The sequence below is a fragment of the Orycteropus afer genome, unplaced genomic scaffold (genome assembly GCF_000298275.1).
Source record: "Orycteropus afer afer isolate SDZICR_OR568_19922 unplaced genomic scaffold, OryAfe1.0 scaffold00029, whole genome shotgun sequence".
Lineage (NCBI taxonomy): Eukaryota > Metazoa > Chordata > Mammalia > Tubulidentata > Orycteropodidae > Orycteropus > Orycteropus afer.
Genome location: NW_006921616.1, coordinates 17,400,140 through 17,412,908, shown reverse-complemented (window position 1 = coordinate 17,412,908; position 12,769 = coordinate 17,400,140). Strand labels below are relative to the sequence as shown.

At 38.9% G+C, this 12,769-nt stretch overlaps 1 protein-coding gene across 1 annotated transcript in view; it reads left to right on the top strand.

Moving 5' to 3' along the window:
* DCC (DCC netrin 1 receptor) overlaps window positions 1-12,769 on the top strand; it is a 1,113,394-nt gene that overhangs the window by 955,606 nt on the left and 145,019 nt on the right. The window contains exons 16-17 of the mRNA XM_007935560.2: window positions 5,365-5,460; window positions 11,379-11,611. Coding sequence (XP_007933751.2) covers window positions 5,365-5,460; window positions 11,379-11,611 — 329 coding nt within the window. The remainder of the gene's footprint in view (window positions 1-5,364; window positions 5,461-11,378; window positions 11,612-12,769) is intronic.

The following is a 12,769-nucleotide window of genomic DNA, read 5'->3' as shown; positions in this document are numbered from 1 at the left end:
TCAAGGCTCAGGGGTCCAGGATTATCTTCTGTTTCTGTGTTAATTGGTATCTCTTTTCTTTGTTGAAGAGGGTCTGTGCATCCTTTCTGCCTAGCTCGCCATCTTGCCAGAACTCCCCAAGTTCTGGTTTCTTTCAGTAAAAAATATTGTTTCCATCCCACACTAAGGTTTGCTCATTGCTGTTGAGTCAATCTTTCTAGACCTTTTCAGTGGACAGAGCTAGGACAGAAATAAAATACCTTGATTATGCACTGGTTTTTCCAATTCAATTCTGAGAACACAATGCTGTATTAAAATGTCATAGTGTATAGGTACCTTATTACTTCCTCAGAAAGAATCTGTTTCTGAACTACACAGGTGATGAGAGAATTGGACTTTCTTATGATTACTGCTTGCATAGTGGCTAAGGCACTTGACTGCTAACCAGAAGGCTGGCGGTTCAAACCCACCAGCCACTCCTCGGAAGGAAGGTTGGGCAATCCTACTTCTGTAGTGATACTGCCTCAGAAACCCAAGGAGGGGTCACTGTGAGTCAGGGCTGACTCGACGGCACATAACAACAACAACAACAATATGATTACTGCAGAATATAGTCTGCGGTATGGATTACATCTCAATATAAAGAAAACAAAAATCCTCACAACTGGACCTATAAGCAGCATCACAATAAATGGAGAAAAGTTTTAAGTTGTCAACGAATTCACATTGCTTGGCTCTACAATCGATGCCAATGGAAGTAGAAGTCAGGACATTAGATGACATATAGCACTGGGCAAGTTGCCTGTAAGGGACCTCTTTCAAATGCTGAGGAGCAAGGATGTTTCCTTGAGGACTAAAGTACACATGACACAAGCCATGATTGTGTCATTGATGAGGCCATTTTCAGTCACCTCATATGTATGCGAGAGTTGGAAAATTAATAAGAGAAACCAAAGAAGAACTGATGCTTTTGAGTTGTGGTGCTGGCAAAGAATGCTAAAAGTACCATGGACTGTTAAAGAACTAACAGATCTGTCCTGGAGGAGGTGCAGTTGGAATGCTTCTTGGAAGCGAGAGCGGCCAGACTTCATCTCACCTACTTTGGTCATGTTGTCAGAAGGAACCATTCCCTGGAGAAGGATGTCATGCTTGGTAAGGTGGAGGGTCAACAAAAGAGGGGAAGGCCCTCAATGAGATGGATTGACACAGTGGCTGAAACGATGGGCTCAAGTATAGCAAGGATCATGGAGCTGACACGGGACCAGGCGGTGTTTCATTCTACTATGCATAGGGTCGCTATGAGTCAGACATGACTCGATGGCAACTGACAACAACAACAACATAATATCTCATTTGCTTCATCCATATTATAATAGTCTAAGAATATCATAATAATTGGACCACAACCAATTATTTATTTATTTTTTTAATTGTGATTTGGGTAAAAATTTACAGAGCAAATTCACTTTCCATACAGCAGTTCACATACACTTTGCCTCATGACATTAGCCATGATTCACCACAATGTAACAGCTCCCTTCCCACTTCCTCCAGACACTCACCTCTTCCCTGTGTCCATCCCTCCATGCACCCCTGCCCCCTATGCTGTCTCCCTGTACATAAACAGCCCTTCTTTCTCCCATGATTATTCTCTCCAAGGAGTGTATCTACCTCAGGTAAATGTTCAACTCCTATGCCTGTGTTTTGTTTGGCTGGAAGCCACAGGTGTGGGTTCAGTTCCACACCTCAAGGGTAGCTAGGGGCCATAGTCTCAGTGGTTCCACCAGGCTCTATCAGACCAGCATACCTGGTCCCCCCCTTTTTTATTTTCCAAATGATTTTGAGTTTTGTTCCACATTGTTCTTCCTCTCTATCCAGGATCTGTTACATAGATCCTCCTCTGAGTGGTTGACAGTGGTAGCCAGGCACCATCTAGTTCTTCTGGTCTCATAGTCATATAGGCTGAGGATTGCATGGTGTACCAGTTGCTAGGACTAATTTTTTCCATGAATCTTTGGTGTTCTTCATTCTTCTTTGCTCTGGATGAGGAGAGACCCATTGTTGCATCTAGATGGCTGCTTGCAAGCTTTTAAGATCCCAGTCGCTAGTCACCAAAGTAGGAAGTGGAACAATGTTTTGTGTGGTGTGTTATGCAAACTGATCTTGATGTCCCCTGTGACTATGGTCCCAAGCCCACAGGTCCAATTACTCGTTCCCTCTGGGTAGCTGGCTGTGACCAAGAAGTGTCTACAACCTACAACCTTGTCCCTTGTCAGCTCTACTATACACCTGGAATTCAGATCATACAAATACACTTACAGGACCATTGTCTGCCAACCCTATACATGGTCTTAGGTATACTCTCCACTTCATGGACATATCTAGCAGTTCAGCCTGTCCACCCATCTATCCACCTGTATACCCATGTTTGCCTTCACTGACAACGCAGTACTGTGTGTACAAAAGGGTTCATCTTTGTTGTCTGTACCTCCCATGTACCTCTCTATGTCTTCCTCTTCCTCGATGCCACCATACTGATCACTCACATTTGGTACATTGCCCTTCTCTTTACCCAAATCACTTATCTAACAGTGTTCCCTCCCCTTCCCTCCCACCCCTGGTAACCAATGGAGAAAATTTCCTTCCATAGATAAACCATTCCTTGACTTTTACAATAATGGACTAATACAATATTTGTCCTTCTGTGATTGACTTATTCCACTCAGCATAATGTCCTCCAAGTTCATCTACATTATGTGGTGTTTTGCAGATTCTACATTATTCTTTAGTGTTGCACAGTATTCCATTGTGTGTATGTACCAAACTTTGTGTGGATCCATTCCTCAGTTGATGAACACCTAGGTTGTTTCCATTTGACTATTGTAAATAGTGCTATGATGAACATGGGTGTGCATATGTCTGTTCTTGTCATGGCTCTCACTTCTTTAGGATATATACCTAGAAATGGAATGGGTGGGTCAAAAGGTATCTCTGCCAATAATAATTATTAAACATTTATTTGTTTTCACAAATGCTGTCCCCATGCTCCTCTTTTTTTCTAATGTGTAGTATATCTATGAGTCGGGTCTGACTCGATAGCACATAATGACAATAACAACATATCTACAATATGAGAACACATAGACATTACAAACAAAAACCCTCTCTTCTAACCTTTTTCTTAGTCTTAGTTCATTATCTTTATTATTCAGCAGTTAACTATTCAGTTAAATTTTCTCTAGTCATTTTGGAAGTCTAAAGCTCATTTTCTAGTAGTTCTCAAAATCAAGGAAAGAATATTCTCTGATTACTTGAAAGTTTATAATAGTTTGTGCCTTTAATATTTAAAATGAACTTCTTTGTTTGCTATAAAATCCTTGAGTCACAGTTTCTTATCTTGATATCCCAAATAATTATTCCGATTTCATCTGGTATAAAGTATTACTGTTGAAAGTCTGATGATAATCAAACTAAATTTTTAAAAGAATAAAAACTTTTTCAACAAAAGACAAACTCCAAAGTGAAGAACCAAGCTATAAACTAGGAGAAAAATCTGGGAAACCATATATTGGATCAGGGACTGATATCCAGAATTTATAAAACACTCCTACAATTTAGTAACAAAGAGACAAACCACCCAGTCAAAAAAAAAAAAAAAGAAAGGTCAAAGGATTTGAATAGACATTTCATTAAAGAAGAAATGCAAATGATCAACAAATACATGCAATGATGCTCAACATAATTACCACTAAAGAAATGCACATCAAAAAGACAATGAGATACTACTTCATCCCCATGAGGATGACTAAGATTTTTAAAAAGTAAGTAAAGGAAAAACGAAGTGTTGGTAAGGATGTAGAAAATTTGAAACTCTTACCCATTACTGATGGGAATGCAAAATGGTTCAGCCACTGTGGAAAATGGTTTGGCAGTTTCTCAAAAATTTAAACACAAAACTACAATGTGACCCAACCATTCCATGCCTAGGCATCTAGACTGGAAACAGACACATGTAAACCAATGTTAGTGCAGCACTATTCACACTTTCCTAAAGGTGGAAACAACCAAAATGTCTATCCACAGGTGAATGGATAAACACCATGTCATGAACAATGGAATGTTACTCAGCCATAAAGGGAAATGAAGTTCTGATACATTCTACAACATGGATAAACTTTGAACACACTATGCTAAGTGAAGTAAGTCACTCACAGGAGGACAAATACATGATTTCACTCATATGAAATATCTGAAATAGGCATATGTACAAAGATCAAAGATTATTAGTGGTTACCAGGGGTGGGATGAAAGGTGAAAAGAGGAGTCCTTGTTTGAAGACATTAAATTTTCTGTTTATGGTGATGGAAATTTTGGCAACAGACACTGGTGATGGTTGGACAATTTGATTAATGTAATTGATGCCACTCAACTGTACACATGAAAAGTGTTAAATTAGCAAATGTTGTGCTATGTATCTTTTTACAGCAATTTTAAGAAAAGGAAAACTACCCAGAGTTCCTTCTTCTGTTGTTTTCACTGGACCAGGATTCAGCTAACAAAGGCCTACAGCTCAAATCTGTCTCAGATCCTATTTTTGTATAGGCTGAGAAAAAGAATGTTTTTCACATTTTAAAGAGTTGTAAAAGACAATGAAGACTATGTCACAGATATCATGCAGCCTACAAAGCATTATTATTTACTATCTGTGTTCTTCACAGCAAAAGTTCACCAAATTCTGGTTTAGACTAAACCTATGACAGCTTGCTTCCAGAATTTTCCTGGCTAGTCCTCCCCTCCACTTTTATCTGGACTTTCTCTTCCTTTAATTTCTATTGCTTCTGTTCTGTTCAAATTTTAAATCTACTTCCAGTAGTTTCTCCCTAAGGCAGACTCAGTCCTGGGTCGGAGGCCTCGCAACTCAGTTTTGAATATTTATATTTACTGTCTCAAACTGATCATCTTCACTTTCCAGAGATACCTACTGGCTGTTTTAGAGCTATCTTGTTTTCAGGCTTGATCGCTCCCTGTATTTCTACTTATAGCATGCAAGATCTAAGGCCGTTGATGGTTAATCCACTCCTATTTGTTATAGCATCTATATTTTAGAGTTTGAGGCATGTTTCATCAGCTAGTTTTGTTACGAACATTGTCCATATGTTTTGGGTTTTTGGCTGAGACACTCAATCTCTTTTTCTTGCTCAGATTCAGGAAAATCAGAAACTGCGTATGCTGCTACCTTCTTCCCAGAAACCAACATATTTTTTTTAAATAACAGTTTACTTAATAGATTATATTAAATATGTTTTCAGGAAAATGTTTGTCATAAGTATTTCAGTACACTGAATAAATCAATGTGTTCATTTTGTTTCTGTTTTTTCTCTCTAGAGTCAAGTTCTCATTATGTGATCTCCCTAAAAGCTTTTAACAATGCAGGAGAAGGAGTTCCTCTTTATGAAAGTGCCACCACTAGATCTATGACAGGTGAGCTAAAATTAACCCTCTTCTGACTAGGTAATCAGTGAGTGTGGTGAAAAAGTAAAATAAATGAATACAAAATAAAACAGAAATTTTCAAAATTAAATGGCAAGATCTCATAGACTGAGAGAATGTGGGTGTATTATTCTCTCACCTCCCAGTAACTTCCTACTTGTGGCATCCTGATATGACTCTTCTCATTTTTGAGCATCTTGTTTCACACCAATGAAATGTGGGCAGGAGGTGCCAGCATATAGATTGCCAGGTACTCAGCTGGACAGTTGTTTTTCTGCAGAGGGCCCTTCTAGCTAAGCCCACAAAGATGAACTACTCTTGTGAGGCGGCTTTGGACTAGGCTGAATCACACAGGTGGCTAATTCCTTAGCTGGGCCTGATGATCCCTCCACCATTCCCCAGACCTCTGGGCATCAAAGGATTGTTTGCTTCAAGGGCTCATCACCTCTATTCGTATTTGAGTTAAACTGTACCAACAGGCAGTACAAAAGAAAAATTCAAGAGATTCATCTCTTTAATTAAGGTTTGAATCCCGTCCTCTCCCAAAATCTACAACCCTCAAACCTCATTTAAGTTATCAACTATTTTCTTCTTAATGAGACAAACAAGTTTGAAAACAGGATTTAACAGTGATCATCAGAGACCATGAAAAGGTACTGGGTACCTCAGTACTAAGTCTTGAGAAGTAAGAATAAATGGATATAAAATAAGTAGTGGGACCCTGAAGCTGTCACTACCACCCAACTCTATATGGACATTGTACAGTTTTTTTCCAAAATCCACAAAGTCTATCAACAAACTATCTTGAGAATGTAGTTATGTGAATTCAGCTATTGGTTTCCAAAGTACATCATTGCTTTATTGATTTCAACCAGATTTTCTGGTAAAGTTGTTATTGTGGAGACTCGTTCAATCTTTGGCCATTGGCTTTGAGGTCTACAAGTTGTCTAAGGTGGTATACAAAATGTTGGATACATGTACATATACGCATTTATCTATGGAGAGTGTAGGAGTTCTGGTGGCGTAGTGCCTAAGGCATCTGACTGCTAACCAGGAGGCTGGTAGTTCAAATCCATCAGCCACTCCTTGGAAGGAAGATTGGGCAATCTACTCCCATAGAGATATTGCCTTAGAACAGAGAGAGTATAACTTTCATTAAGTATTCGAAGAGACTCATGGCTCACCCAAAAGGGTAAGAAACATTACTCTAGAGAAAATTTACTATCAAACATGTTGTCTCCAGAGAGGTGTGGCAAATAAAGGCCCAGGAAGAAACTTATGGAATAACATGTTGAGTCACTGTGATTTTCACTTCCCCTAATTCTCTTGCTCCACCTGCAAAAAAAGGTTATTTGGAATATGATAGAGCACTTGGAATGTACCTGTGCTTCTCATAAATTATATTCAGTAAGGCATATTTTCCCTGCCTATAATAAAAGATGTTGACTGTAAGCTTGTGATCAGGTCACAAGAAATTATTCTATGGGCAGTCTTTATTGTTTAACTCTTATTCATTTTCCAAAACTCAGGCCCACAAGGAAGAGTAACTGGAGTGACAAATGAAAATGAGTATTTGAACAGAAATTAGTGGTAGCAGAGGTAGAAACATTCAAATAAGCTGGAGGTATGTCACTCAGAGAGAACCACTGGAGAGAGTAGTAGCTGTTTTGTCCTTAGCATTTGTCATCACTCTCTTATTCTCAGCATATGGCATGCCCAGAGTAGTTTCTAAAATGCCAGTGATCCATAAGGCAATTTTTTTCTTGATATGACTCTTATCCTAATGAAGCTGAGAAATGAAATAATACCAAAAGTTGGAAATTGTGCAAGGTGACAACTCAAATACCAATAAAGGATTAGAAAGGAATGAATAAAACTAGACCTTTAAAAAAAAAAAAAAAAAACAAGCAGACAATTTTACTGAATGTGGCAGAATTACTATCTTGTGTTTCTATATGTCATGGAGAATATAAAGGATGGATAACAGGATTGGAGGCTAAGATTCTAGGAGAAACTCTACCAATATTGTAATGCCATGTGGAAGACATTCTGTGGCTGAATTTCTGCAAAGTATTCTCATGAGCAGCCTTGGAAAAAGGACAGTACAAAGTATATACATACATATATGTGTGTGTATGTGTATGTGTGTCTGTATGTTGTTGTTATGTGCTGTTGAGTCAGACCCGACTCATAGCAACCCCTCCTTGGGTTTCCAAGGCAGTATCACTGTGGAAGTAGATTACCCAACCTTCCTTCCAAGGAGTGGCTGGTGGGTTTGAACTGTCAGGCTTCTGGTTAGCAGTCAAGTGCCTTAGGCACTACGCTACCAGAGCTCTGTGTGTGTGTGTGTGTGTATACATATAATATATAAATCAGGGGCTATAAATGCATCAAGCTAGAGGAAGCCTTGGGCTTTGATATTTTCCACACATACATACTCATAGATGTTGGTGCACTACGAACCCCTATGTCATACTTAGCAGATCAGCATTTGAGTTGCTGAAAGCTATACCATATCAAGGTGGGTTAAGACTTCCATTATGGCTGTGAAGCCTCTCATTTCTTGCTGTTGTGAAAATACTACATTTTGATGGTCAGGAAGGGGAAAAGGGCAGGGGAATAATGAGGTGTGTTGTTTGCATTTGTTTATTCTCAAATGTTTTATCAAAGCTTTAATGTTGTACAATGCAGATGGAAAATTGTGTCACTATTTGTAGAGCCCAGGGTGAACTTTAGTATATCAACTGAAAATCTGTGGGCTCTAACCAACACATCTATTAGGAATTGTATAGGATTCTCTTTTTAGCAAAAGGTGTGAGGCTGGATCTGGTCTTTTTATTTATTTATTTAAATTGTATTTTGCTCTGCTTTATTCTTTTGAATATAACTACTGAAAATCAACAGCAACTAGGGCACCCAGGAGGAGAAAGGAAAATAATAGTAATAAACTGACAACTGAAAAAGAAAAGAAAAAAAGGTTTAACAGGAAAACAATGCTTTTCATTCAATGACTCAAACAGTTTCTGACCTGAGAGAAAGACAATTAGCTATGCAGTAGCATATGCATATGTTTAGAGCAGCATTGTCTATGAGAATGCTTTGCTATGATGGAAATACTCTGTATCTGCATTCTCCAATGCAGTTGACACTAGCCCCATGTGGCCATAAGAGCACTGGAAACAGGCTAGTGCAACACAGGTACTGGAATTGTAATTTTATTTAATTTTGAACAACAGATTACTCCACATAGTTAGTGGCTGTTGTATTAGACAGCACAACTCTAGAGGAAGTGGTGAGTAATTTTTAAACAATTACTCCATAAAATGGGAGACAATTGGCCAAGGGTAGGAATTTCTGAATTATGTAAGTCTACAGAAAAATAGCAATAGAAATTTGAGAGAACTGTTCTGGAACTGATTTCAACAAAAAGAAATTACTAAGCATGAAAAGTACACTACCCTAAAATACCAGATTGAATGTTAGCACTTCTTGAAATACAAACTACATTTCAAAATCATATTGATGGTAGCTGTGTAACACTATAAAGATAATGTGCATTTATCAACAAAACTGAGTTAAACTAAGAAGTAGCAAATAGGATAACTCTGGAATAACCAAACTCACTGTTGTTGAGTCGGATCTGACTACAGAAATAGATTACTAACCTTCCTTCTGAGGAGTGGCTGGTGGATCTGAACGACCAGCCTTCTGGTTAGCAGTTAAATGCCTTAGGCCCTATGCCACCAGAGCCCCCAAGTCAATGACAGCTCATAGTAACCTTATAAGACAGAATAGAACTGCCCTATAGGGCTTCCAAGGCTGAAATCTTTACAGAAGCAGACTACCGCATCTTTCTTTCCCAGAGCAGCTGGTGGGTTTGAACTGATGACCTTTCAGGTAGCAACACAGTACTTAAACACTCTGCAACCAGGAATCCTTAACCCGCTGTTATACGAAACGTCAAAGAGGTGTTCATAATTCATGATACCCTTCTCCTGTGTGTTGCACTCTTCTTGGAAAGCCACCAGGAATAGAACGAGTCCAGTGAGACAGCACATGCTTTAGTTTGGCAAAACTACCTGCCACCAATCCACAAACGTGACAAATGATTAAGATCCTCACGGAGGGGCAGTGTCTTCGGTGCCCCTTCATCATTTCATAAATCCATTTGGGTTTAAAGGAATCTTAATAAAAAGAGACATCAAAGGAAATAGGGAAGCGTGCACGCCATCATTAAATTTTAAACTCACATTTTTCTTCTCTCTCTCCTCTCTCTTGCACTCTTAATTTTTTTCTTTCCTTTTGTTCTATTTTTGTTTTCGGGTTAGAATATTTTGCTCTAAAGACCACAGCCCGGTAGAAGACTAAATAATTCATTGGAAAACAGAGTGATGAATAAGTGATAGGCATTTGAAATGCAGTGGACAAAGTGAAGTAATCATCAAAACCAGCCAGCAGCCTCCCTGCTTTGAACTAAGCCATTTAAAAAATAAATTCTGTACATACAGGACTGCAGAACATGACATTTTATTGGGTCTCATCTCCCAAAATGTCACTGTGTGCACAGCCTTACAGCTGTGTGATCACATCCCTCGGTCTATTAGTGAGGATACACATTACACAATATAGAGGTAAAGTTTTAAAATTTACGTGTCTTAAGTATAAAGTAAAATGCCCCAAATCTGACTGTCATTATGACCACAAAGTATACTTCTCAGATTCTCATATCTCCAGCATGAAAATGAGACCACAAATTTTCTATATAATTTTGTTCAAAACACACCTGGCATAATTAGAATGCAGATTCTAATGATGTTATGGGTCAAAGCATATGTATGTTGTTGTTGTTGTTATGTGCCGTCAAGTCGGGCCTGACTCATAGCGACCCCTCCTTGGGTTTCCGAGGCAGTATCACTACGGAAGTAGGATTGCCCAACCTTCCTTCCAAGGAGTGGCTGGTGGGTTTGAACCGCCAGCCTTCTGGTTAGCAGTCAAGTGCTTTAGCCACTATGCTACCAGAGCTCCTAAGCATATGTATACCGCACTGCAAATCTCATCAGTCTCCGGATAGTTAGTCTGTCTCCTTGTTCAATAACATAAATGTCTCCACCAGACTTGAAACTTTACAGCAAGGGTGGTAGAAAAGAGGAATGCCTGAAGGGCCTACATCTTACCAATTACTCTGTGTGAATATATGTAAAATTAGACATTTCTGCACTTTCACTGAGGATTCCCAGCTGAGAAAACCTGTCCCACCAGGTACTACCTGAAACCTACTTAGCAAATATGCAAATGGCCCCTGTGGACTCTGTCCCTCTGGCTTGGTAATCACAGTCATAGACAGCTGACTGTGGACCTCAGTGTGCTTTGTTCGTTATTGTTTCTTGTCTAAAAAATATCTCTGCACATATAAGCTATGTAAGCAATGACAGCATTAGTCATACGAAGTCAAGTTAAAGAGAAGGGAAAAAAAAACATTTATTGGATAGGTATTTATTTCTTTACAGGAAAAAATTAATCAGATACACCCAAGAGACATTTTTTTGTTGCTATTTTAAATTATTTGTATAAAACTGATAAATTATTTACCAGATCTTTTAAAAAACAATGTGCAACATTCCAAGAAATAGACTTTTAAAATATATGAGAAGTGACAGCCAAATTGGGACAATCACTCTAAGGAAATGAATGAATTATAGAAAATATTCAGTTATACTTGTAATATAGCAATACTGTTTCCAATGTGTTTTCCGATTGAATTAATGGCATTTTTTTCTATTCTTCTCATGTTCCCTTTCATCATTATTGCCATGCATTTAACTCATTGTGATGTGTTACCACTGATATTTATTTTTGACTTTTCTTTGTGTATTTATTTGTTTGTTTCATTTGGTGGGTTTTGAACCCAGATCCCACTGACCCAGTTGATTATTATCCTTTGCTTGATGATTTCCCCACCTCGGTCCCAGATATCTCCACCCCCATGCTCCCACCAGTAGGTGTACAGGCTGTGGCTCTTACCCATGATGCTGTGAGGGTCAGTTGGGCAGACAACTCTGTTCCTAAGAACCAGAAAACGTCCGAGGTGCGACTTTACACTGTCCGGTGGAGGACCAGCTTTTCTGCAAATGCGAAATACAAGGTGAAGTTCTTATTGATAGCATACAATTTGAGATGAACTGTCATTTGTTTAATACATTGTTTTATATGTCCTGGATTGTCACGAGTCATTTTGCTGCAGCAACACTAAATGCAAAACCAGTATTTTAATAACTCAATATCTAAAATTAGCTCAAGAATAATTGTGTCTTAGGAAACAATTCTAAGGCAAGATAGAAAAACATCAAGAGCTGCAAAATGTTATTTGAATTCCACCAGATGCTAGTTTTATGTAAATAATTTGATTCTGTGCAAGTGAATGTCATTTTCCTCTGAAAATAGCAGGTCTCTACATTAATTGTCTGGATAAATTTTGTGTCTTTTTTGTTTCAAATGTGGAATCTAGATTGATGCCAAGGCAACACTATTAATGTCACAGAGACCCATATTACAAAGACTGTTTCTGGAAAGAGAAGACTTTAAGATAATTAAAAAAAAAAAAAAATCTTTATAGCATCCTGGGAAAGCACTCAATGCCATTATCATCTACTTGTTTAGCCTTGAAACACCCTCGTGTGGTCAAGAAAACCCTTAATCCACATTCCCTTTTAACTAATCTGAATCACACGAGCACACGAGCCCCTTATTCCTGCCTCCATTACTGAGACTCCATGAGAGCTCACTGTTGTTTTAGTTACCTGTAATTGAGGCAATTCCGACTCAAACAGACCTGTATGAGTAGAACAGAGTAGAACTGGCCCATAGGATTTTTCCTAGGCTACAGTCTTCATGGGAGCAGGTCACCAGATCTTTTTTCCTGCAGAGTCACTGGTGGGTTAGAACCATTGACCTTTTGGTTAGCAGCTAAGTGCCTAACCATTGCACCACTAGGGCTCCTTAAGAACTCCTTACAAACAAACAAACAAACCCACTGCTGTCGAGTTGGATCCAACTCACAGTGACCCCTCCTTGGGTTTCCAAGGCAGTATCCCTATGAAAGTAGATCTCCCAACCTTCCTTTCAAGGAGTGGCTGGTGGGTTTGAACCGCCAGCCTTCTGGTTAGCAGTCAAGTGCCTTAGGACTACACCACCAGAACTCCCAAACTCCTGCTGTTGATTCGTATCCAACTCATAGTGACCCCACCTTGGGTTTCTGAGGCAGTATCACTATGGAAGTAGATTGCCCAACCTTCCTTCCGAG